At 36.3% G+C, this 23,950-nt stretch overlaps 1 protein-coding gene across 1 annotated transcript in view; it reads left to right on the top strand.

Annotated features, from left to right (window-relative positions):
• The window catches only part of BBS9 (Bardet-Biedl syndrome 9), a 301,146-nt gene that overhangs the window by 39,212 nt on the left and 237,984 nt on the right, over window positions 1–23,950 (top strand). The window contains exons 10-14 of the mRNA XM_086614220.1: window positions 13,426–13,607; window positions 16,981–17,057; window positions 19,387–19,440; window positions 22,445–22,547; window positions 23,464–23,568. Of these exons, the coding sequence (XP_086470346.1) occupies window positions 13,426–13,607; window positions 16,981–17,057; window positions 19,387–19,440; window positions 22,445–22,547; window positions 23,464–23,568 (521 nt within the window). The remainder of the gene's footprint in view (window positions 1–13,425; window positions 13,608–16,980; window positions 17,058–19,386; window positions 19,441–22,444; window positions 22,548–23,463; window positions 23,569–23,950) is intronic.

Below are 23,950 nucleotides of genomic sequence, written 5' to 3' on the forward strand. Positions count from 1 at the left end.
TGGTTTAGGTGTTCTGCCTGAGTTAATTAAAAAACCCCAAACGGCTGCCCCCCCAAAAAAGAAAAACTAAAACAAACAAACCTCACCCTTCTAGAGTGGTTTGAAGAGGAACTGTCCATATGTTGCAGTTAGAACAGCTGAAATTGGGGAAGTTACACAAAGGAATTACAAGAATTCCTACTCCCCTCAGATTTTCTGTGTTGAAATGGTAATTGTGAGCAGCAGCGTGTGCTTGCTGTCCACTATAATTATATAAATGCCTTCTTAGCAGGGACTTCAAAGTCTGTTCCCTTTTCTCTTGCTCATTAGTTTCCTCTTTTTCTAAGACCTTCCTTGTATGTCCACATCTCCTTGGCAAAGGAATTTTCGTAACCAGTATCTCTTGTTCATAGATCATCAATTAATCTGTCACCTTTTGATGCTTCTTGAGATGTGCTAGAGTTTTTGGTTTTTCTCATAATTCAGGTAATTGTGTGGGGAGCAAGCCCTCAAGAATGTGGTTGCTCCAAAGCTGTTCAGAGTTCCTGTTGAGCTAAAGCACCTCATATGAAAGTAATTTTTTTCTGTTGGGAGGGATTTGAGCCTGTAAAGGCAAGTGACTTAATACTCCCCCACCAAAAAGGTGGGTTATATTTGTCTGAATTGTCTGAAGTAACTTATTAAGAAAGTAGCAGAAAGTCACTTTTTAAGGGCCTATCACAAGTCGTATTTGTTTTTCTGTGCCTGAATGATCCTGTCTCCATATGCTTGACCATAAAAGGCCCTTGGAGCAGATTAAAATACTTAGACAACTACTTCTCTATTTATTTGACACTAATTCACTTGGCAAAGCTGTTGCTAAGAGTACTGCGTTTTAATGGCTGATGGATTTCACTAAATATTACTCTGACCTGGCTGGCCCGAAACTAGAACACTATGTTCAGGTGCATTCAGTCCGAAGCCAAACAGCTCATGTTGCTAGCCTTAGGGAGATTTCCATCACAAACCTCTGAAATGCCACTGTGGGTTGAGTTAAAACCACGTAGCTAGAACATTCTCGCTCGGATGTAGTCTCAGGAAAGGGATTTCTGTTTTGATCACTTCCAAGTTAAAAATCAGGGACTTTGTTCTTTCTGACCATTTTTAAAATTTACTAGTCTTAATTTTACTACTTGGTTTTGTTTGTACACCACCTCAATCATATCTGATAAGCCTGTGAATGAAAGGTAGCTTGACATTTTTCTTTTTAAATGAAATAGACTGCAAAATTCCTCAAATACCTCCGTTTTTTCAAGTCAGTATTTCATGGTGCTGCTGATTTTGGTTTGTTGTGCTTTTGACTGTCCATCAAGAAATGAAGTCTGGTGGTATCTATATAGCAAAAAAAAAAAAATAGTTTCCCGTGGAATTTATCAGCAGGCTTGGTTCTAAGAGTAAACCAGCATTCTCTCAGTGTTTAGGGGATGTGTTGAGAAAGAGAATTCTTCCTTCTCCATATAATCTGTTGGAACTCTTACTGCTTTAGGCACCAGTTTCTCAGTGAACTTCGTGTTTAAATGAAGGATGTTTTCATCTTCAGCCACGTTGGAATTTCAATAGAAATACCCATAAGAAAACTTTAGACCTGCCTGTAAGTGCTTGCCTATAGCACAATTGAATGCTTTGCATATGTGCTGCCTCTTCCTTTTAGGAACTACATCTGGGAATTAGAACACAGGAACCAACTTCTTTTTGTGAGCATTTATACGTACTATAGCTGTGAGCAGAAGGACTATTCTTCATGGAAGAAAGATTCTTGAAGCAAATAACCCACAAAATGACGTGCATGCCTTGTAAAATGTGAAGTTCCTTTTATTACAAGGGGTTGACAAGTATGGACATAGAATACTTGCTTTCACTTTCATTTATTTGACAGATAAATATCATTTTACTTGGTAATGGAACAGCATGCTTTCTGAAGAGGAAATATAAAGCAGTCTGGACAGGTTTTTTTGTCCAGAAGTAATTTATCACCTTTAAAGAATAAGACTTTCTGAGTTTCTTAAAATATTAAATTTCCAGAACCCAATTTTTTAGCTTAAGTTAAGCTAGTAAATAGATTTTCATTATTTGAGATGGGGAAAAATTTTCTTTTTAAAATAAAAGTAACTGTTGAAAAGCCAGGAAATAAGAGTAGGCTTTATATGTTTAAAATACCAAACAGGGCTACTTGTAAGTTTTACCCACACTTTAACACTTCATGAACTTCAAGTCTACCTAGGTTTATACTGAGGAATGATCCCATAAAACTATCGCAAGATTCCATATTTTTACCACTGATCCTGTTTTGCTCAGTTTGCAATCAAAAAATAATTTTTCTGCTAGTTGCTAGCACTACAACTGACTATGGTATTTGAAATTACCTAAGTAAATTTTTTTTTGGTTATTGCTTCTCCAAGTATGATCACTGCAGGCTTGATGATAGGGGTCATGCCTGAACTCTGAACATCAATGTTGTGAACCCCTAGCCCATGAAGACTATATCACTTAGGAATGCCCACAGGCTGTTGGTGTTCATGTTCTGGCTTATGCTGTCACCTGTTTGATTATCAATTCTACTAAATTAGAGAGTTAAAGTATTAAATTCAAAATTACATTTTGCAGGCTGAGATGCAGCATACTGACACTTCAAAGTTATTGGCTTAAGATTCTATAATAGTGTCCAACTTCTTGCTTTTAAGACAAAATACAGTAATTTTTTAGATCTAAAATTTCTGATGTTGTCCTTGTATGAGTTCTCCTTCCCCTTGCAGAAATAATAAAGAAGCAAAGACTATTTGACTAATGAAGATGCTGAGAATTAATTTTCTATGTAATCATGTTAATTAGTGTTTGAATTTTTGTATTGTCCTGTGTCTTGGAAAATCCCCAGTTGTGTTATGGTTACACAGGTGCATTCCAAGAGAGTATTTTACAATATTTATAAATATTTACAAAATAGTTTTGGAGACGATGCCTTGTGTTTTAAAATTTGGTTTTACTTCTTATTACTCTACTCTGATTTAATTGGTAATAAATTAATTTCCTTGAGTTGAGTCTGTTGTACCCGTGACGGTAACTGGTGGGTGATCTCCTTGTCCTTATCTTGACCCGTGAGCCTTTTGTTCTATTTTCTTTTCCCTGCCCAGCTCAGGTGGGGGAATGGTAGAGTGGCTTTGGTGGGCACCTGGAATCCAGCCAGGATCAACCCACCACAGTGGGAAAGTTTTTTGGCTTAATAGCCTGATGTGCCACCTTTGAACCGCCATTGTTACTGTTGGCCTTGGCTGTTTGATGACCATATGAGAAAAAATGAATGCCTACAAAAAACTTCCTGATGCTTTAACCCAAAAGAATATGTGAGGAAGATTTAGGTGGTTTTTACGGCTTAGTTGCTCACTGTGTATTCCAGTACTCTACTCTTGTCCAGTCTCTCCTGGTTAGTCTGCAGCTTGACTGCAAGGCTGAGAAGTATTGCTCTGGTGACTCTGATGGATAAAGATTGTCCCTACACCACCTCCAGTGCACTTCAAGCATAAGCCAAGTGATATGTGCTGCTCCACTTCAGAATTGCAAATCAGTTTGCGTTTTGAAGGGGAGCACAGTATTGAAAGAGGCATGTGTTTATTGCATTTAGTAACAATCCCATCTTCACCCCAACGCCAAACAATTAAGAATTTTATGGTTACTGGAACATACATCCATGGAGAGAATAACTTTTTTGCCTTTTTGAAAAATGTTTAATACAATACTCCTTTTGGATTATCTGATTTGTCATTGTTTCATAAAATTAGAATGACTAGTAAGAAATGTGTGGATTGCATAGGTATTTGTCTAATGAGGTGTAAAGTCCCTGAAGACTGTTCAGTGGTTGCATAGAACCAAGACTTGTCTTCTCTGCATGAGTAATAGTTTGTGTGACATAGTTAATATGCTTATAACTTCATGGCAGTTTATTTGAGTAAGTTTTATATCCAAAGTCTGATTCAGCAACCTGTCTCCATAAAGGAGAGAACATAAGATAGCGTTTAAATTCTCTGTTTTGACACAGGCTTAATTCCCAGATCTGAACTCATACATAGCCCAATAGACTGATCAGTTCAATTTGAGGTATGTAAATCAAGAGATTGGAATTCAAAATTCTGGTGTGTAGCCACTGGTTGAAAATGTGCTTTGTGAAGTTGTAGCTTCCAATTTTTTTTAAAGAAAATTCAAATCTGCAATCAACTTGCAAGTGAGAAAATATTGGTCCAAATATGAACTTGAAATTAAAACTTGTTCTGTGGCACCGAATCATAGTACATTGGGTGGTTAGATGAACGTACTCTGTGTAGCTGGGCTCTCCAAACAGTAGAAAGGCAACAGGAACTGAATTTAACTGGAAAAAAAATGAAGAAATATTGTAGTTGAATTAAGTATATAAGGTGTAAAAGTGCAATCACATATAGGGTAATAGTGGGTGGAGTCAAAATAAAACCCTTCTCATTGAACTTTTTTAGCTATCCAGATGCTTGAAAATACTTTGTTCTTCATTCCAGCCCGTCTGTTTTTCCTTGTTATAGCTGACATCACCACAGCTACCACAACTGTTAAAGAACCAGCATATAAAAATGGCAAAACTTACATATAAAACCAACAAAACTTAGCACTTATTACACCATTTTATAGAAAGAAAACTGCAGGAATCAAACTTTATAGTTGAAATATTTTTCCTTTTTCTGTGTAGTAGTACTGTAATAGAAGCAATGCCAGTTATGACGCAGTGTGAACTGTTCAGTTATATACAAGTATAGATATAAATTTTTATTTGAGTGTTCTGTAAGTATGTTGTCTGATCTGAGAAGCTAAACGCAGGCAATTCTAGAACCTTTCTATTTGTGCATAATTGCATTTTAAAGAAATCTTTTTTAAAAATAAGATTGCGTTTGTTTTTCTTCACTAAATTGCCACTGGGCTGTCAAGAGATGGCAGTACAAAGTATTACCCTTTTTAGAGGTCTTTTGGAGAGATAATGTTAATGTATAACTTAAGCACAAAATGAGAATGTGATTTTTATTTTTTACCTTCCTAGGATTCTCATCCTGCAAAAGAGACAGATGTGCCAAATACCATGTCCAGCGTGTACTGTGATCTGTAGCTGGGCTTTCTAGCAAGTTGGCTTCTCATGGGATTTACTGTGTGATATTAAGCACGTGCCCATATTGCCAGTTCTCCTAATTTAATTGCGTGTCACTTACTTGCTTTTTCAAAAAGTCTACTTTTTAATAGTCATATGGTTTTGTAAGGGTTTCAACTTACTTTAGAATAACACTTAAAATATTCCTACCCTCATGGTTCTAGAGAAAGCATTAAAAGTGAAAATTCTAACCGCTCAAGAAGAAGGTGGCAAGTAACTCCCCTTCTAGTATTTAAAACACAAAATGGAATCATAGAATGGTTAGGGTTGGAAGGGACCTTAAAGATCATCTAGTTCCAACCCCCCAGCCATGGGCAGGGAAACCCTCCACTACACCAGGTTGCTCAAAGCCTCATCCAGCCTGGCCTTGAACACCTCCAGGGATGGGGCAGCCACAACTTCTCTGGGCAACCTGTGCCAGTGCCTCACCACCCTCAATGAAAAAAATTGTCCTGTCCTGTCACTACATGCCCTTGTAAAAAGTCCCTCTCCAGCTTTCCAGTAGGCCTTTTAAACAACTAGCATGAGTTTTTTTGGCCAACGTGCAATTTCTCTGTATCTGTTTATGTTGTGACAGAGTAGAGAATAACTGTACTGTGTTCTGCACTCAGTCTTGGAGCAGTTGGCTGGATTTTATGGATGTATTGTGACACTTGCTCTGCCCATGGAATTGCTGGACATCTTGATGAAAAACAGCTATTATGAACAGTCTAAGGCTGTTGATTTTGAAGATCTTGATTATTATGCTATTAACATGAAAGACATTGTTTCATACGAGGACCAGCAGGTGGGACATTTATGTTGAGCTGTGGAGACAAGAGCCAGCTAGCAGTGCAAAGTGCCAGAGATGCTTTTAAAGAGCAGCTCTGCTCTTTGCCAAGGCAGGCTGAAGGGACAGTGATAAGTATTGTTAAGAGTAATGGCATAGGCACTTTTTCCTACCTGAAATGCTGGTGAATTTTGAAGCTTGCATGCACATCACTGTCAAAATGAGAGAAAAAAGAGATGGAAATTAACTTGAGTGGTTTTAATGTTATGTAATTATTCAGTCCTTTCAGAATAAGTCTGTTGTGAAGACACATCAGTTACTCTTGTTAGCCTTTTTGTAGACTGCGGGTAGTCTGATTTTCCTCATGTACTGCCTAATATTAGCTTGTATGAAGCCAACAGTTAACGAGCTCTACCTAAAAGAACAACTAGAGCGCAGATTTTATCAGTATTAGCTCCTTGCATTTCTTTCTTGTGGGAAGCAGAGATGGTAGGGACCCCTCCAGCTTGGCTGAGGTGAAATGGACTCTAACCACTCTCTTGAAGTGGGAGAAGAGAAGGGTTAGGTGAAGGATAAACCTTTGAGGCCCTCCAGATCCTATATTCACCATGCTGTAGCTGCTACCTTTTGGTATAGCGTTTGGAAGCTGCTGTATACCTGTTTGCTGGTGAGGGAGTCTGGCCTTGAAACAGAATTTAAACTTTGGGTGAAAGAGGTGCAAATGAAGAAATACATATTTCTTGATGTAGCTCTAAGAGGGAGTAAAGCATGGAAATGTCTTAGGCATGTCACAATTGGTCTTAATTTCTTACTGCTAGCACTGCCACAAGTGAAATCACAATGTAATTTCTCTTGTTTCTCATCATTGGAAGCTCTAACTTAGAGGCTGCACTCTTATTTAAAGTAATTAGGTTTTCTTATCGGTCCTCACATTCATTTTCAATTCAGATAATGCCACTAAGTGTCTTAAATATGTAACTGCGATAGTAAGAAATGCAATGTGGAAGTTATGAACTTTTCCTTGCATATATTATACTTCAGAGCTCTTTAAATTATTTTGCCTAGAGCAAAATCATATATTTCTGGATGCCTATGTCATCACGCTGAATATTCTGTTCTTATTCTACTTTGTGACAAATTCTAATTTTAATTTAAATCTGCATTTCATATAGCTGACTAATTTTTAATAAAACCTTCACTGCTCTTGAAATAGCTTTGCTTTTATATTTCAAATGACAAGAAACTAAGTTTGTTAATCCTTCAGATAAAATTTAATTTTATATGTAATTTGTAACACCAACTTAAATTGCATGTCTAGCCTGCCTATAGCAGTATGTGCGTTCCCTGCCTGAAGGAACCAGAAGATGATGTCTTGCACGGGTGTCTGTCCCTCTGCATGCATTGTTAAATCTTAACCTGTTAAGATTCCCCTATACTTAAACTGTCAAGCTGTTATACTAACCCTGTTAAAAAAACCCCAACAAACTGCTTCATTTGATGTGATATGGTAGCTTTTAGGGCTCTCCTGTGTGAAAGCTGTGCTACTGGGGTTGCCTTCCCAAGCCTTGTTGTGCTGCTCCGCTGGCAGCAGGAGTGGTCTGGCAGAAAAAAACTCTGACCCAAACTTTTGTGAGCAGTGTTTGTATTAACTTGACAGTAAAAGTAAAACCAATTAGTTTCCATTGTGTTTTGTATTTTCTTGTTTGGTGGAAGATGCCCCTTTTTATTTGGTTGCTGAGTAGCATTTGGCCTTTTAGGTGAAGAGTCTCTTTCAAAAGGAAAGCTACACGAGCTGAAGAATTGTCTGAATTGTTATAGAATCATAGAATGGTTTGGGTTGGAAGGGACCTTAAAGATCATCTAGTTCCAACCCCCCTGCCATGGGCAGGGACACTCTCCACTACACCAGGTTGCTCAAAGCCTCATCCAACCTGGCCTTGAGCACTTCCAGGGATGGGGCATCCACAACTTCTCTGGGCAACCTGTTCCAGTGCCTCACCACCCTCGGAGTGAAAAATTTCTTCCTTATATCTAATCTAAATCTTCCCTCTTTCAGTTTAAATTTCAATTTCTGAATTGTTGTGCAGTAAGGCACCAGTTTGCTGTTTTGCTGGGTGGTGTCACCATGTAAAGGTGCCAGTGAAAATGCCTGCATTCTCAAGTAGAGAGTGAAAGTACTGTGTAAGATCTGGAAGCTGGAGTATCCTTCAGGTATTCAAAATGGTAACACTGGCCAAATTTAGGTTCTACTTAGTTCTGACACTCGATAGATTTCAGTGCTTATAAGAGGTAATAGGTGTTGACTTATTGTTCTAGTAATAACTTCTCTTTTTAACTGCTTTTCCACTAGTTATCAAGACAAAATCATGTTTCATTTCCGTTTTCCTCTTACATGTATTTCATAATTTTTGAAACTAGATTTGTGTCTGGTATTCTGTTAAGATCAGCAATCCTAAACTATCCTGTAAATGGGAAATGAAGAATGCTTTTCTGTAAAGCAACAGCACAATTTATTTAACATTTAATGATGTTTATTCTAATTACTTATTGTTAAACAATTATAATCAAACACCATATTTACATTATATGTTGCATGCCCTCTGCAGAGTGTGCAAAGTGTTAAATACATAGCCTTAAAAGAATTTTAGTTTCTGAGAGCAAACAGATTATCTATTTTCATGTGTAATAGCTGAATGGGGAAGTCTTACATGTGCAAGTATTACTTTTGATGTAAAGTTGAACAAAGATTTTTTTTTCCATGAGGAAGAGATTTTCAGAGGAGCTTGATGGTGTTCCAGAGATATACCCAGTTAAAAATTGATGGTAGCTGGCACTGAGTCGCACCAGGTATACTTCAAATATTCAGCTGAAGGTCTGATTTTGGAGTATGTGTTTAATAATAAGAGTAAGATGTTTTTTTGACTTTTGCTCCCAGTACATATTAGAAAATTCTTATTGTTTATTACCCTGGTCTGATTCTCCTGCAGGATTTTGTCAAATACTTCACACAGTTACAGCTAAAATGACATTGAAATGATAGTGAAACTTAGAACAATTTGGGTTTTCAAAAGCACTAAACTAAAAAGCACTATTGTAGTTATGCTCTTGCCTGTAATTACTTCAGAGAATGATAAAATGAGGAGAGAATTACATCCAAAATGCTTGAGTGCAATTTGAGAGTTGGTTCCTAATTTAGTAGTTTATAAATAATACATTATAAATAAGGGACTGGAAATAGTGTTGCAGAGCATCTTGTTTTCTGAAATGATTGGTATGAGTAATATCAATTCAGACTACTTCTGAAATTGAGGTAGAAGTTTTATGTGCTGTTATAAATATAATAATTAAAGCTGTAGATAGTGTCAATAACCAGGCTTTGTCCTAAAAGTTGTCCAAGGTTTAGCTTGTGTCATTTGAATAAAACTCAGAATTACTTCTAAGTCAATTGTTTGAATGATCAGTTTGGTGTTATGTAACTGGAAACATGAAAAGCATTTTAATTCAAGAATTACATTGTGAGCAACTTATTTAGTAGGAGAAGACCTACAAAAAGCATATGCCATTATTATTATCCAGAATCCAATAAAAGATAGTTTTTCAAATTATTACCATATGTGTGTAGGAGTTGCTTTGTACTGTAAAGTTATTTTAGATACCAGCATAATTTGTTTCATACTTTGAGTTCCTCACTGTTAAAGTGTCCCCTTAGATTTACTATTACTTTGACTATTGTGTGATATATAGTAAAAAATAAAAAGTTTACAATAAAAGACATTTAACAAGTAATTGCAATTCCAGATTGTGTGCAAAATGTGCCGAATGAAGTAATGGTATTTGCAGGGATATTGTATGAGTGCAGTAGCTGTGGGGAAACTACTATAAAACTCTGAAATACGCTCCCCCTCCCCCTACTGTCTTTAACCACTGTTATAAAAGCTTGAGAAAGTAAAGGCATCTTGACTGGCTGACAAACATTCCAACAGAGAAATTAATGTATTATAAATTGTATGTTTTAACTGGTTACCCATATTTTCCTTATTGTGTCCATTGATGTACAAATTCCTGGACAGCTTTAACAAGGAAAGATTACTGAAAAAGGCTTTTTTATATTTGTATATGTTTCATGTTGAACAGTCTTAAGACCCAGCAGAACAGTCACTGAAGAAGAGGAAAAGTGTCATTTGTAATGGTGCTTTCTTCAACCAGTGCTTTTGTCTCTGAGTGCACACGTAAAGGATGCCATGATGAACAGGAAAGTTGGTTGAAGTGAATTTATGGAAGATGGAGTTGTTGAATATGTGTTCTGTAACGCTGACATAAACTCAGAAGCTAAAAGTGTAATTTATATTGGAAAATCCCCTCATTGATTTGAGTTGATTTCATTTGATAGACTGATTACCTGCAGATGACTGCCAACTTAAAGAGACATAGGAAGGACTGTATTTACAAACCACTTTTGAAAGTATTATACTTTAGTAGTATATCATCAAAGATTTATTGCTAGCAGTGTAGCTTTTGATTTACATTCAGATGTCCTCATGGAATCATTTAGGTTGGAAAAGACCTTTAAGATCATTGAGTCCAACTGTAAACCAAACTCTGCCAAGTCCACCACTAAACCGTGTCCCTAAGCACCACATCTACATGTCTCAAATACCTCCAGGGATGGTGACTCATGGATCTTTCCTTCTTAGCTTAACAGAGTCATAGCCTCAGGAAAGAAATTTTAAGATGGTCCAAAGCCATTGCTGGAGAATGTTAGAAATTGTCTTGTTTTCAGATGTCAGTTTTCTTCAGTTGTGGAACAAGCTCATGATGCAGTTTCTCTTCTCTCTCTTTTTGTTATTTACTGTAACTTAATGGTAAAGTGTGGGGCAATGTATTTAGTAGCACAGTAGCATCTGCTTCAACAATATCCCTTTTTTAAAGACTTTGCTGTGCCCATGGCCAGTATGGCAGAGTTCTTTGCTTACTGCTTGCCAAGTGTTTGCAAAGTTGTGTATGTTAGGTGTTATCTGCATACCTTACCAAGATTGTGTTATGGGATGCACAATAGTCTGTCTCCTTGCCTTGTTCGTATCCCAGGGTTAGCCCAATGCATTTGTTGCATGTGCCATCTAGAATTTTGTATATGTATCACAGATGTGTGTTGTACAGATCTTTTTGGATGTAGAAAACTAGGATGAGCAGTTCTGCTTGTAATTCCAGCAACAGAACCAGTCCTGAGCAAGGAAACCAACTATACTCAGCAACAAATATTCAAGCAGCCAGAGAAAGCACGGCTCAGGCTTAGTTCCACTTCTCACTTTGGATTGAGAGTTGACAATTTCTCAGAAGTAAAGGGTGCAAACCCCACGTTTACAGGTCACATTCACAGGACGACTAGTAACACAGGTACTGGATATGTAAGTTGAAAATCACTACCAAGTCTTCTGCTTTCTTTTCTTAAAATATTTGCTGGGGAGACTTGGCATCTCCAGCCTTATGGTGCTCACAAATACAGCTTCCTATGACAGTTTCCTTAGTTTTTGTAGTGAATGTTGATATACATTAAAAACGGCAGTAGTGGCAGGAAGCTTTTCTGTGGCAATAGGAACAGTGTTTGCAAAGGGCAGACTGTTTCTGTTTAACCTGAGTTTATATGTTAGGTAAGGGGAACGGTGGGTTCTGAGTCCTATTATGTGTGTTCTGTTCCAGAAGGCACTTCAGATTTGCACGTTCCACCTGCAGCCAGGGACTAACTGGGGTTACCTGTTGTCCAAAAAAACCCAAACCCCAACCAGTTTCCATAGTTAAACCAGGAGATTTGTTTCCTTCACTGAGGAGAAATTACTTTCTATAGAAAGAGAAAGCTCAAACTTATCTGCAGCAGCTACTTATTTGTCTAGTGCCCAGTGAGGTCTTCGTTTCTCTATGCAGTTATAATGTAATTGTACAGAGTTCAGCTGATCTCAGTTGCAGCATAATTTTTCCAGGATATTTGATTGTAATTGTGAAACTAACACTGGGATTGTGGCCTTAGCATTCTGTAAAATGGCATTTTGGACTGTTCAGTTGGACCATCAGTTATCAAAATTCATCTGAGACATCTGTTTGCCTTCTATTACTATTACCCTGGAAAATTTTGGACTGAATATCTTTGTGTTACTGGAACCATGCTACAAGACAACATAGGAAACTAGAGAGTTATTTTTTTTTTTATATAACTACCTGGTTTTAATGAGGATTGTGCTAGAGGAGGCACTTGAAAGGTATCAGTGTATGTAAGTTAAAAGAATTTTTGTTAATTCTTTGTGAATTATAGCTTGAACACTTATATAAATGTTTGACCTTGGTTTAATTAGTGGGATAGTGCATTAGGCTTTCTTTTCAAAATTAAGTTTTATGTCTAAGATCAAATTTGATCCATCTTTGCTTTATATGACAGTCGCATTTGACACAAAGGCAGTGTCTGCTATTCCAAGTATGGAATAAGAGCAAATTATGGCATGAATGTGTCACTTCATGGTTATGAAAATAAATACAAGCTTTTAATTTAATTAAGAGTAAGCATTTAAAAAAAAAGTCAAAGTTATCTTTCTCTTAACTTTTGCTGTTAACATCTATGCTAGTCTTTACTGTTCAGTTCCTTTTCTGTTTAGGAATAACCTTCAAGTTAAGCAAAATGTTGGCAGTACTCTGTTGTCTCACAATGTTACATACTTTCCTAAATCTTGCATTTGCATAGCACATGGTCAGATAAGGAAAATGAGTGAGATTTTTGTAGGAGTAAGCTCAAAAAAGTACTCCTCCCTTGGGAGAAGAGAGACTATAGTGTAGCTAATAAAACACACATTTGTATTGATCCAGAGCAGTGTAAGGGCAATCTTCTGGATCCATGTGGCTTCTGTTCAGAAGGATACTGCAGGGAAGAGCCAGCCACGGTTTGAAGCTCACACAGTAGCTGCAGTAGCAGAATGGGTTAGGGGTGCTGCTGCTGCCATCAAAGTCCTGCTGCTGTCTCTGCTGTGAACGTGTTCCATCTGTTCATTATTTCTTCTAATGCATCCCTTCCTTTACTTGGTGTTCCATTTAGCCCATTCCTCTTTCTGCATACCAACTTGAGTGTCCATACTTCAAAAACTCAAGTAACAATTTGTGAATAGAAAAGACTGCAACTGTACTTCATGCTCAGCGTGTTTGTTCTGATCCTTTTCTTTACCTGTCTTGATTATACAGATTCTGAGATACTTGGATGGTGTTTTAGTCATCTGTCTAGTACATATGGGATTTTAGGTGTGATTGCAATAAATGGGAATAATATTAATAATTAACACATCTGAATTGAAGAATAAATATTGTTTTCTTTTGGTCAGAGAATCTCATTAAAAACAGGAAGTCCTGTTATGTTTCTGGATGAAACAGAAGCAACATAAATTATATGTTACTGCTTCTGCGATTCTTCTCAATTTCTTAATGAGCTGCTTTTATTTTTTGTGTGCAGAGACTTGAAGGGTGTTATAGTCACACTGAGTGACGATGGGCATCTTCAGTGTTCCTACCTTGGAACTGATCCTTCACTCTTCCAGGCCCCTAGGGTTGATTCTAGGGAAATAAACTATGAAGAATTCTATGCTGAAATGAAAAAGCTTCAGAAAATCATCAAGGAGGCCACAAAAACACAAGGTATACTTCTCCCTTTTCTGTAGTTGTACATACTTTTAACCTATCTGACTTTCCTTTTAGCACTTTAAAATACTGTTTTATTTTCATACTTTAACCATAATTAAATTTCTGTAGGAAATATAATAATAAAGTTTAGGTTTTAATTAATCCTAGACTGGACTAGTCAAAAGACTAGACTAGCCTTTAGATACAGATTTTTTTTCTTTGTATTTTGATAATGTCTGTTGGAACTTTCAAGATATTTATGTCAGGTTGCAGATAATTCTCACTAGTGCAAGGGTTCAGAGAAAAAACTGGCAGCGCGTGTACTACCCAAAGGCAAGAAAACTTCAGGAATTCCACAGCAACAGTCTGATATAATTAAGCTTCAGAGAGAGCAAAAGTATTGCTAAATTCTGTTTTATTACTACAAATGGCTTCTTAATTCATGTAATTCACAAAGAATGACTTTTGTTAAAGCAACTTTTCTGTTGCTTTAACTTCTTTGAAAAGCAATTGTATTTCAAATACAATTTGAACATAGTGAGAGATACCAAAACCCAAATAACTGATCATGATAAAGTCTGGAATTTACATACATTGCTAATAATTTACATTGATTTCGTTCACATAAGGGCACATAATTTCTACAGAGATCCTTCAAAGTGTGTGTTTTCATAACTGAATTTTTAAACAGTGTGCCTGACTTGCACAGGCAATTGGAAGCATATGATTTTACTGTGGAAAAATCTTATATAAATAGACAGAACCAATTAAAATCTTTTCTTGATGATAGTTAGCATGTCCTTAAAATGCATTAAAGCAATAGTTGTGGCTTTCTGTGTGAAAGAGTGCAAAAAAACTCACAGTTGAAATCCCTAGAAAACAAGAAATTATTTATCTGCAGTTGTGAGCTTGATTCTACAACCCAAATATTTTTTTTTGTAATTGCATATAACATTGTCCGTTATTGTCACAGACTAATATTAGTTTTTTTGTTCTAGAAATCCAATAATTGGTTATTTAAGCATATAAATGTGAGTAAATGTCACTGATTTTTACCACAGCCTTTCTTTTTAAGTATTTGACAGTTTTGTCTGGGTATCATAACCAAAGGAAAGAAAAACATGATGGAAGGGATAAGTGCATTTGAAGTGAATCAACTTCTGTCTGTTAGTTTTAACATCTTGTGTGGAAGATCTAGAGAGAGGAAGGAAACATAGCTGTCCTTTATAACTTTTCAATCATACCATGACAGTTACTAGAAAAGTTTACTGTGAATATTACTGATCTTTTCCCCATTCTCTCTTCCTCTTATGTTTTTTTTTCTTCCTTAATCTTTTTAATCTGATCTAAGGTGTTACTGTGGTGTTTTCAGATGAGGTTTTATGAATGCTCTTTTCGTTGTGGAGAGATGCTCTAATGGTGTTGTGTTTGGCTTTAACTGGATGTAAAAGTTGCGAGAAAACCTTTTTTTACAACAAAACGTTTTACTTAAGGAAAATGTCTTTCCGTCTCCGGTGTTTTGACTTTGTTTCATTTTGGCTTTTTTCTTAGAACTTTAAGTCTTAAAATAGCTGCTGATCATGTCTGGTTGAATACAAACCACTTTTGAACATTGGTCACCATTAAGTTACTCTTGAGCATGATCTTTAAAATGAGCCATTTACTTTTCTGTCTTTTGGATTCGCGTTTGTGCAGTAAGAGCTTGTGTTGTTCTGAAAATATCTACCCTTATATGGAAACCATTTTTCTTTGTTTCATTTTGACTTCCAAACATGGAAGGTATTTAGAATTAGGTCATCATATAAAAAAAGCCTTAGAGTAGTTATTTCCATAAATGTCTTGTATTTCTGTCCAGTGCTGACCATTAAACTGTTGAACTTAAGCTGTTTTATACATTTTGAAGAATAAGGATTTACATTATAAACTGATGAAATATTTTAAAATCTTAACTGTTATAGTAACTTAAATCTAATGTTACTTGCATCAATCTGGATGACATAAGTGATTAAACATAGGTGTTTTGGCTCAGTTTAATAGTAACAAAAAGCTGATACTTCTATGTAAACTCTGGCTGTGATCTCCCTCCTTTTTCTGTTAGAAAAATGACTGTATGCCAGAAGTTGCATCATAGCTTGCTGGAAGAAGCGACCTGAACAGAAATGGTTAAGAAGGGATAGAAAAGGAAGATATTTTCATATCTGTAGAAGTGGAATGGATTGTGCTGAGCTGTGTGTAATTAGCAGAACCAGTTGTGTGCCATTGTGGCAGTATGAAACAGGCTTAGGCTGCTTTGGTAGGTGGTATTGGAGCAACGTGTTTTGGGTTTGCTTTTTTTCCTTGCAGTAAAGGGAGACATTTTTCTCTGAGCACAAGAAAACGGAAACTTATTTTGTCTTCATCAAAATCTTTTCCCTTGACTCTCTTGTCAGAAAGAGATGATGTGCTGCCTACTAGTCTGAGTCGTTTTCAGGACTCTCTGCGTAATAAAATTCTTGCAGGTTTCTGAATGTGCTCATGCTCTCAATTATTCAATTAATGTGTTAATTCCCTGTTTACATGAAGTCTTTACCATTTGTTATTTTAGGAACTATACATTTCCTGTTTGGGATTTTCTTTTTCCAAAACATTTAGTAATAAGAAATAGAAGTGTTCTTCTGAAAAATGAAGATATGTTAAAAATGAAAATATGTTAGAGCTAGAGTTCTGGAAGCTTGAGAGTAGATTTCCTAATACCTTATGGTATTTAAGTGCCTAGCTTTTAATCCTTGCAACTTTTTTTAACACATGTGAATCTGCATAAGGTTTTATATCATGGATATAAATGAGTTCATAGCATTCTTTGCCTTGTATGTTGACAGGCCTGGAAATCATTGGGTTATATATTTCGACTAAGCCCCATAGAATGTTTGGCACATGAAACTTTCATATACCTTCTTACACAGAGGAATTTATAAGATCTATTTTAATTTTACACTATTAGGCACGAAATCTTTCTGTGTCTAACGTACTCATCATCAAATTATTTAGATGAAAGTGCTGTGAGAAGTGCGGTGTGTATTTTGGAGATGGTTGTTTATTAGTACATGCATGTGAGGACAAAAGTTTAAATATTCCTTACAGTCTCTGAAGATCGTGGCTAGAATACATCTAAATCCTTCTTCGTATATAAATCAGAAGTTCAGAATGAGATCCAGGTTTAGGTTGTCTGTAGAAATCTTACAAAATTGGGAAGTTTCTTTGGTCAAAAATAATATGCATTGTTGTTTTTTCCTTTACACTGGTAGGCGTAATGATGTAAGTCTGAAACTTGATGCTGTTGAAATGGTATTACTTTTAGAAATGTAGCTGCATGTTTGTTAAAGGAGAGCTGATTAACTTTTTCTTTCAGATATTTTGCCCAAATCTGACAAATACAGAGATCTAACTGTCACAGCAGAAGTTTCGCCTGATTTGGATGCAGAATCTGTATGTACCCATATAAAAAGAGAATTCCTCTGAAAACATTGGTTTCAAACATAAGTAAATAATGGTTGATCATGAATAGAGATTACTACGTGCTTACGTTTGTGGGACTGAGCTTCTGCATAGACCCCGGTTTCTATCAGTTAAAATACACTTTTGTTAATGGTTTTAACTACCATTATTAAAATTATTTATAATCTTCTGTTTGGGGACCTTTAGATTCTTGTCTAAGCAGACATAAGTGAATGAGAACTTAGAATCTGAAATAACTTTGTAGTGGTGAGAATTTGTAATGTTTAGCAGTTAATACAGGGGGAAACAGTAGAACTGTCACCGTGTGGATCTTTTCAAGAGAGAATACATGAACCACTCAAAGATGCATTGTAAGAAATAATCTTTCTCTGGCAAGGCATCATTCAGTACTCTCTGGTGTTGCAGTCTAATTAGTTTATTCCTCTTATGTATGATGTATCTTCATACATACGTAGTTGATAAAAATTAATTCAAATTAAGATTCAGGAGAGCTTATATTGTCTCTTAAAACTTTTCACTTTAACATTTCATAACATACTCATTGCACTAGAACATATGTAATTAGTAATTTCTGGCCACTAATTTCTGCAAAAGTGATTTTTTCAGGGCTGTTAACTGTTTAAAAACACACAAAGAGCTGGTTTTTTAATACTTACATATATAGGATATATTTATTTAAACTCTATTATTACTACTGGTAACTCTACTACTGTTACTCTTTGATAAAGGGACCTCTTTATAACGTGTGCTAGTGTCCTAGCACTGGTCTGTGGAAAAAAGGACAGTGTGACATGGTCTTGGCTAGCTGCAATAATCTGCTTACCACACTGTTGGGTCCACAGAATGCTCTACTGCTGCTGTGCTCATTTGCTCAACCTTCCAAATGCAAATGATCTGTTTCATAAATAAATAACTCAATATATTAATTGAATCACAGCCTTGAATCTTTGTTTCCCAGGGCTGTCCATATGTCTTAGTTTCCTGTGTGGTAGGCTTTCCTGGGGGCTCCGCGGTGGCCATCTAGAAAGGAAAAATCTGATAAGATAATTCATGGAGAAGGATCAATACAGGAAATGTGGGAACAATTTTAGGGCTTCTGCAGTGATCTTGGAAGCTACAGGCTTGCAGATACTGCTCCTGCAGTTGTGAAAAGATTTTTAAATTGAGATGTGTGTGGCAAAATCAGAGAATATAGACATGTTAAAGTGGATTAGATATGCAAGTGGAGTACCATTCTGGTTATTTAACACCACCTCCTGTGTATGGTCTCTGATCCAGGAAGTCCAGCTGATTTCTTAAACCTGACTATATTAAGGATCAATCTCTTTGAGCCCCTGCTGTCGCTTCAGGATCGACCACTGGTCACCAGAGACAGTGGGCATGACAAGGCAGTATGAAAGTAGCTATGTTTTTTCAGCAGAAAAAGATACACAACGTACAAATGAAAGTCCTATTTCTAGAACCCAGAGAGCCTACCAGCTTCCTGACTTCTCAGAAACTTTGCAGATTCAGACCTTATACTGGGATATTGGGATGGAAAGGAGAGCAGGTTGAGGACATGAGATTGTTCTTAATTTCTTCTTGTCATGAGAAGATGTAGATTCAAGTTATTAATTTGTATTATAGCAAAAGTGAAGTGTTTCTTTAAAATAAAATAGTTTGAAGAAACAGGAACGCTTACTTAAACTGCAGGGACTGACCTGTTGCAGAGTGAATTAAAGCATAAGTTAAGATGTAAAAATACTCTACAAGGTCAAGATGAATTCTGAGTGAGATGGAATTGCCTATTGAAATAGAAATTAGCAGAAGTAGCAAGATAAGGTGTTATAATTTTCTTTTGAAGTTCAAAATATATTTTTGATTAGAAGATAGTGTGTGATGATTTAATAGTACATACTGTGGTGTGTATATGATATATTGGCAGATTGGAAATCACCTTTTCCTACTGAATAACAGAAGGTATTTCCAGAATTTAAATAAATATACACTGGAAAGAGGTATGCCAAACAAAACAGTTTAAAATATTCATATATACATCAGTGTATTAGTTTCTTATACACACAACATTCATGACCTTTTGCTATCCTTTTTGCAGGCAATTTCAAACAGAGGCTTTACGTTTTCAGAAGGAACTCAGAAATGTATTTTGTGTATTTTAATCTGTCATAGGAATGATAAGTCCTTTACCATTAATTCCCTGTTTACCAAGCTGATGGTAGGAAAGTAATGTGGCATTCATTGTGTTCACTCGTTCATGTGTAATATTTAATTTACTCCGTTTTCATCTTTCTCTTCACAGCGAGCCATTGACAGTGAGGTAAAAGCAGAGGCAGTACCATCAGTGACAGTAAAGGTACTGTGCTGAACTTGAACAGCAGCGTTCAAATAGTGGTGGCAAATGTGAACAAACCTGTCACTTTATGTTTCATTTAGATCATGAAAATGAGTAAAATTGGAAATGCAATGTGTACTTAATTCTTTTTCACCTTAGTATGACAAGATGTCATTCTAGCAAGCCTTCTGCTGAAGTCAGAAAGCAATTAGAGTTTTATTTTTGATAGGCTTATCAAGCAGCAGACACAAAAGCATTATTAGGGTGGAATGAAGTTGATTTGGAAGTTACAAGAATAATTTTTTAAACACTTTTCAAAGGGAGTAAATGTTTGGCTACTCAATCTGAGGATTTTTTATCTTCAGCTAAAAAAGCTGAAGATAATTACCTGTGTTCCTAAAACACAGCAAAAGCTAGTGAAAAAATGCTGGGGAAATCTAATTTGAAAATTGACATCATTGCAGTCTCTGTGAGATTTGCTGCCTGTAACTGATTCTAAAGAAAGTGTTAATGTGTACGTGTGTGTGCATGTCCTCAGTATTGCCTAAAAAGGATAATGATTTTTATTTCTGAGTTTGAGAGGATCTTTTAGAAATATCAATGGAGCCTTGTTTTTGGGAACCTTGCAAGTTCTCTGTCTTGAGTGAAAAATTCAGGGGGTAACTCGACTATTTATTGGACGAGATTCCCTTACGTTAGTGTGGTTTAGTTGTACTTGGCCCAGCATCTTTCTCTGCGTTTTTAAATGCTCAAATGATACAGAATAAAATCCTAATCCTGATAGTCTGTGGCAGTTTTGCTAAAGAGAAGTTCCAGTGAATGGCATTGGACTTCGAATCAGGCTGTGAATATAAGGGTACCTTCAAATGTGTAATGTAAATTTAAATTACCTCCAGAAATGTATGAATTTGTCAGCTTTTAGTTTGCATTGGAGCCAATATATTGTGTAAGTGAGTTATTACAAAGGGAAGGATTGTGTTTATAACTGCCAAGTTCAATTTTGGGAAAGCGGTTATGATTTCAGTGTTGGGAACACAGGTAATTCCCATTGCTCTCCTTCATCTGCTCATTATTGCTATTGTGAGGCCAGTGGCAAGCATTGTTTAAAATGGACATGGACGTGTTTATACATTTAATAAGCTTTTTAATGGGAAGACTTTATAATTTCCCATTCTGTTTTCTTGTTTATGCATCTTACACCTTTTGATGAAACAAAAATAGTAAATGGAGTAGTTATCATGTGTTCAATTCTTTTAAAAATATTTTTCCTGTGATAAATTCATTTAACTGATCTTCATATATCTTCATTATAATTAATTGCAGATGATAGAAAAGTCCTTTTATTGATTATACTCTTTCATATTTACAAAGTTATAAGTGTTGGCTCTTATGCAAAAAAGAAATAATAGTACATTACAGTTGTATGTTATGACTCCTGTCAGACTAATTCGAACTTAACCAGTGAATTTGGGCAAGTTGAGAACAATTTTGATAAACTTCAAAATTAAATATAGTCTTAAATTGCACATCTGTCACCAATGTGTACGTACACCTTGCATGTTTTCTGCAAAATAGGTAATGTTACTAATGAATAGGAACATTAGTAACATAATACTATACTAATGAATACTATCCGGCCATTGTAGTGGTGGTTGCTGTACCCCAAAAATGTGCAGGCAATGCATTGTGCTCTAAGAAAAATTTTGCAGAATCTGTGACACTTATTTTCATATTAAAAACTAAATTTTTTAATTTAATTTTGCACCAATGACAGGCCTGTCAGAAACATTTTAGTAAATCAAGACCCTTTTGACAAAAGTTTCTGGATAAGAGGATTCTTCACTTCAGGCTCAGATATGCAGCAGAAAGCCATAACTGAGAAATGTCACTGTCTTGATGACAAATTTCAAGGTGTGCAGTCTGATGTCTGCATGTTTTTAGCTCATTTAATTGGCATAACATCTATCAGGCTATTGATTCCATCTTCATTGTTCATTTTATTGAGATTCTGACTTCAGAAAATGGGGCGAAGTTTACCTGATGTGTGTACAGAGGTGGGTGTGATCCTTCCTGGCTAGCATTAATAGTGATGGATGGTCTGAGGGCCCATTTGCAGCCCAAATGTATTGTTAACAGAATTAACATCAACACTTGTTTTGGTTTAAAGGAGTCAAACCTCCTAACACTTGAGTCATTCTATAACTAAAAATATTTTCCTAAACTGATTTAACCGGGCTGTAGTGAGCTCCTTGGTAGACCAGCAGTACAAAAGAGATGATAACAGAGAGCAGATATGGTTTGGGTGTATGCAGACCACATTCAGATCTCAGTCACCCCACTATACTTTCATTTTAGATCTGTGTTGAGGACATTCTTTTGATATACGTTGCTTTTGCAGAGAACTAACTGCCTACAATAGAAGTAACCAGGGCACTCCAGGTTTATGGTTAGGTCAGCTTTCATAACATAATCTAGAGCTGTAGTTGTGCTGGATATCCTGTATATCGAATTTTACGATTTGTTTGCAGTAAGAAGTCAAATACTTATTTGATTTGACTCTGAAGTTAAGAAGACTAGGTATTGCTCTTTGCAATTAAAGGAAATAATTTCTTTGATTAGCTTTGGTTTCATTCTTTTTGGGTTTTTTTTGCTTTAGTCACCTGAAAGAAGCAACATTTTATTTTTATTTCCAGTAGAACAAATGCAGATGATGCTTGCAAAATATTAACATTTGAAGTAAAGCTTTAGCATTAGTTTGTCTTGGCTTAAAATTACAAAGAATGTGAGAAATCCCCTCAGTTTTTGTAGCCTTTCAAGTTATTGTGTTCCATTATTGGCCATAAGTAAATAAGAATTGTAAAAAGAAAATACTGGTTTTGAAGTCAAAATCTGAAGTTCTTAAACATTGTTGCTGAATTGCTCCTTGCAGGTTTTTCATATCTTTTTGCTGATTATGTTTGTTTCCTGCCCCACAGGGATTAATTTGTTGCTTCCTTTAAATACTTCTGTATGTCACTTGTTTTAGATAACAATACAGAGCAAAGTGACCGCGCAGAAACCAAACCTGGTGGTGTGTGTACAAGCTCCGTTAGCAGTGACCCGTGACCAGTTTGGCTTTGATGATTTAGGTAAGTTATTACACTAGCTGTAATGGTACTATATCATATTACTTTTTGTGAGGATGTTTAAAAGGTACAGTCCAGCCTCCACCGAGTGCATTTTTGCAGGTATACTGCAGTTAAAGCAATTGCAAATTTGCCTTGCCTGCACTCAGCAGCTGCTAGATGCTGCTTGGTGGAGGAAGACAAGGTAGAAAGGAGTGGAGTTGGTTCCTTTGTTACAGTACGATGCATGGCAGGTGAGGAGAGGCAGGGTGGCAGCTTTGTGATGGAGGAAAAAATAATTAATCAGTTATTCTGTGGTGCTTTTGCTGGGGCGTTTTGTTTTGCTGGCAATTCTGTCTCTGTAGAAATGACACTACTGAGCTGGAAGCAGGGACAGAAAGCTTGTTTACCTATGGACAGTCTAGCATATGTTCCCACCCTAGCAGCAACTGTTGGGTGATTCTGGCCTCTTTCCAGCTCTGCTGATAAGGCTGCAGGTCGGATTGCCTTGAAGATCAAGTGGAGCTGAAGACCAGAGTGTGTCCTGCTGCCTTAGTTGGACTGCAGACCATTTCTGCTCCAAAGTGCATAGTAATGGTCCCTACTGAAACAAAGCTTTACTGACTGCTGCTCTCATCTGAAAGAGCAGTTCTTACGTTTTCTCTCAACATGTGACAGGAGCAAAGGGCTGATGATTTTGAAAAATACTGAAATTGCAATATAAAACTACATTTGTTTTGATATTCTCTGTTCAGTGTGCCAAATTGTTTTATTGGTTATGCTTCAATAGTTACAAGTTGGAGAGACTAGTTTGCCTTTTACAAATTACAGATTTTAAAAAAAGTTATTTGATAAAGGTGAACTGGTGGAAACAACTAGGAAGTATGTTGCTTTCATTTGGGTGCTTCTGTTACTTGATTTAATTTTGTATTGTTTTTAGAACCAGATTCATCTGAAACTGTGGTCCTATCTGTCTTTTTGAAGGGGAATTGTTCTCCATCAGAACTAGAAGGAAATTGTGTGGTTTCATATGATACACCAACAGGTAAGCCACTAGAGATTCAAACCAATTTGCCTTTTTCAGGATCTTTTTCTTTATGTATTTCTTAGAAATGTTCTTTTGAAATATATCAAAGACAGCAGCAGTTAAAGGAAATAATGTGTATGAGAGTCTAGCCTTCAGTTTTAGTTAATATTTTATGTAGCATCATTAAGGTATGTAATTAGTCTTACAGGGGTGAAATGATATACTTTTGGCTTGGGAAGCAGCTGTACAGGCTTTCCCACCCTGTCCTATCAATTTACTTCTGTTCTGCTCTTTAAGAGACCACCTCTTGGAGTGAGAACTTAATTACATCTTTATGACTATTCAGCCTTCTGGGCTGCCAACAAGTATGACAATAACTGCCTCCCCACAGAGGAGGAGA

This window comes from Tauraco erythrolophus, chromosome 7, assembly GCF_009769465.1.
Source record: "Tauraco erythrolophus isolate bTauEry1 chromosome 7, bTauEry1.pri, whole genome shotgun sequence".
NCBI classification, from domain to species: Eukaryota; Metazoa; Chordata; class Aves; order Musophagiformes; family Musophagidae; genus Tauraco; species Tauraco erythrolophus.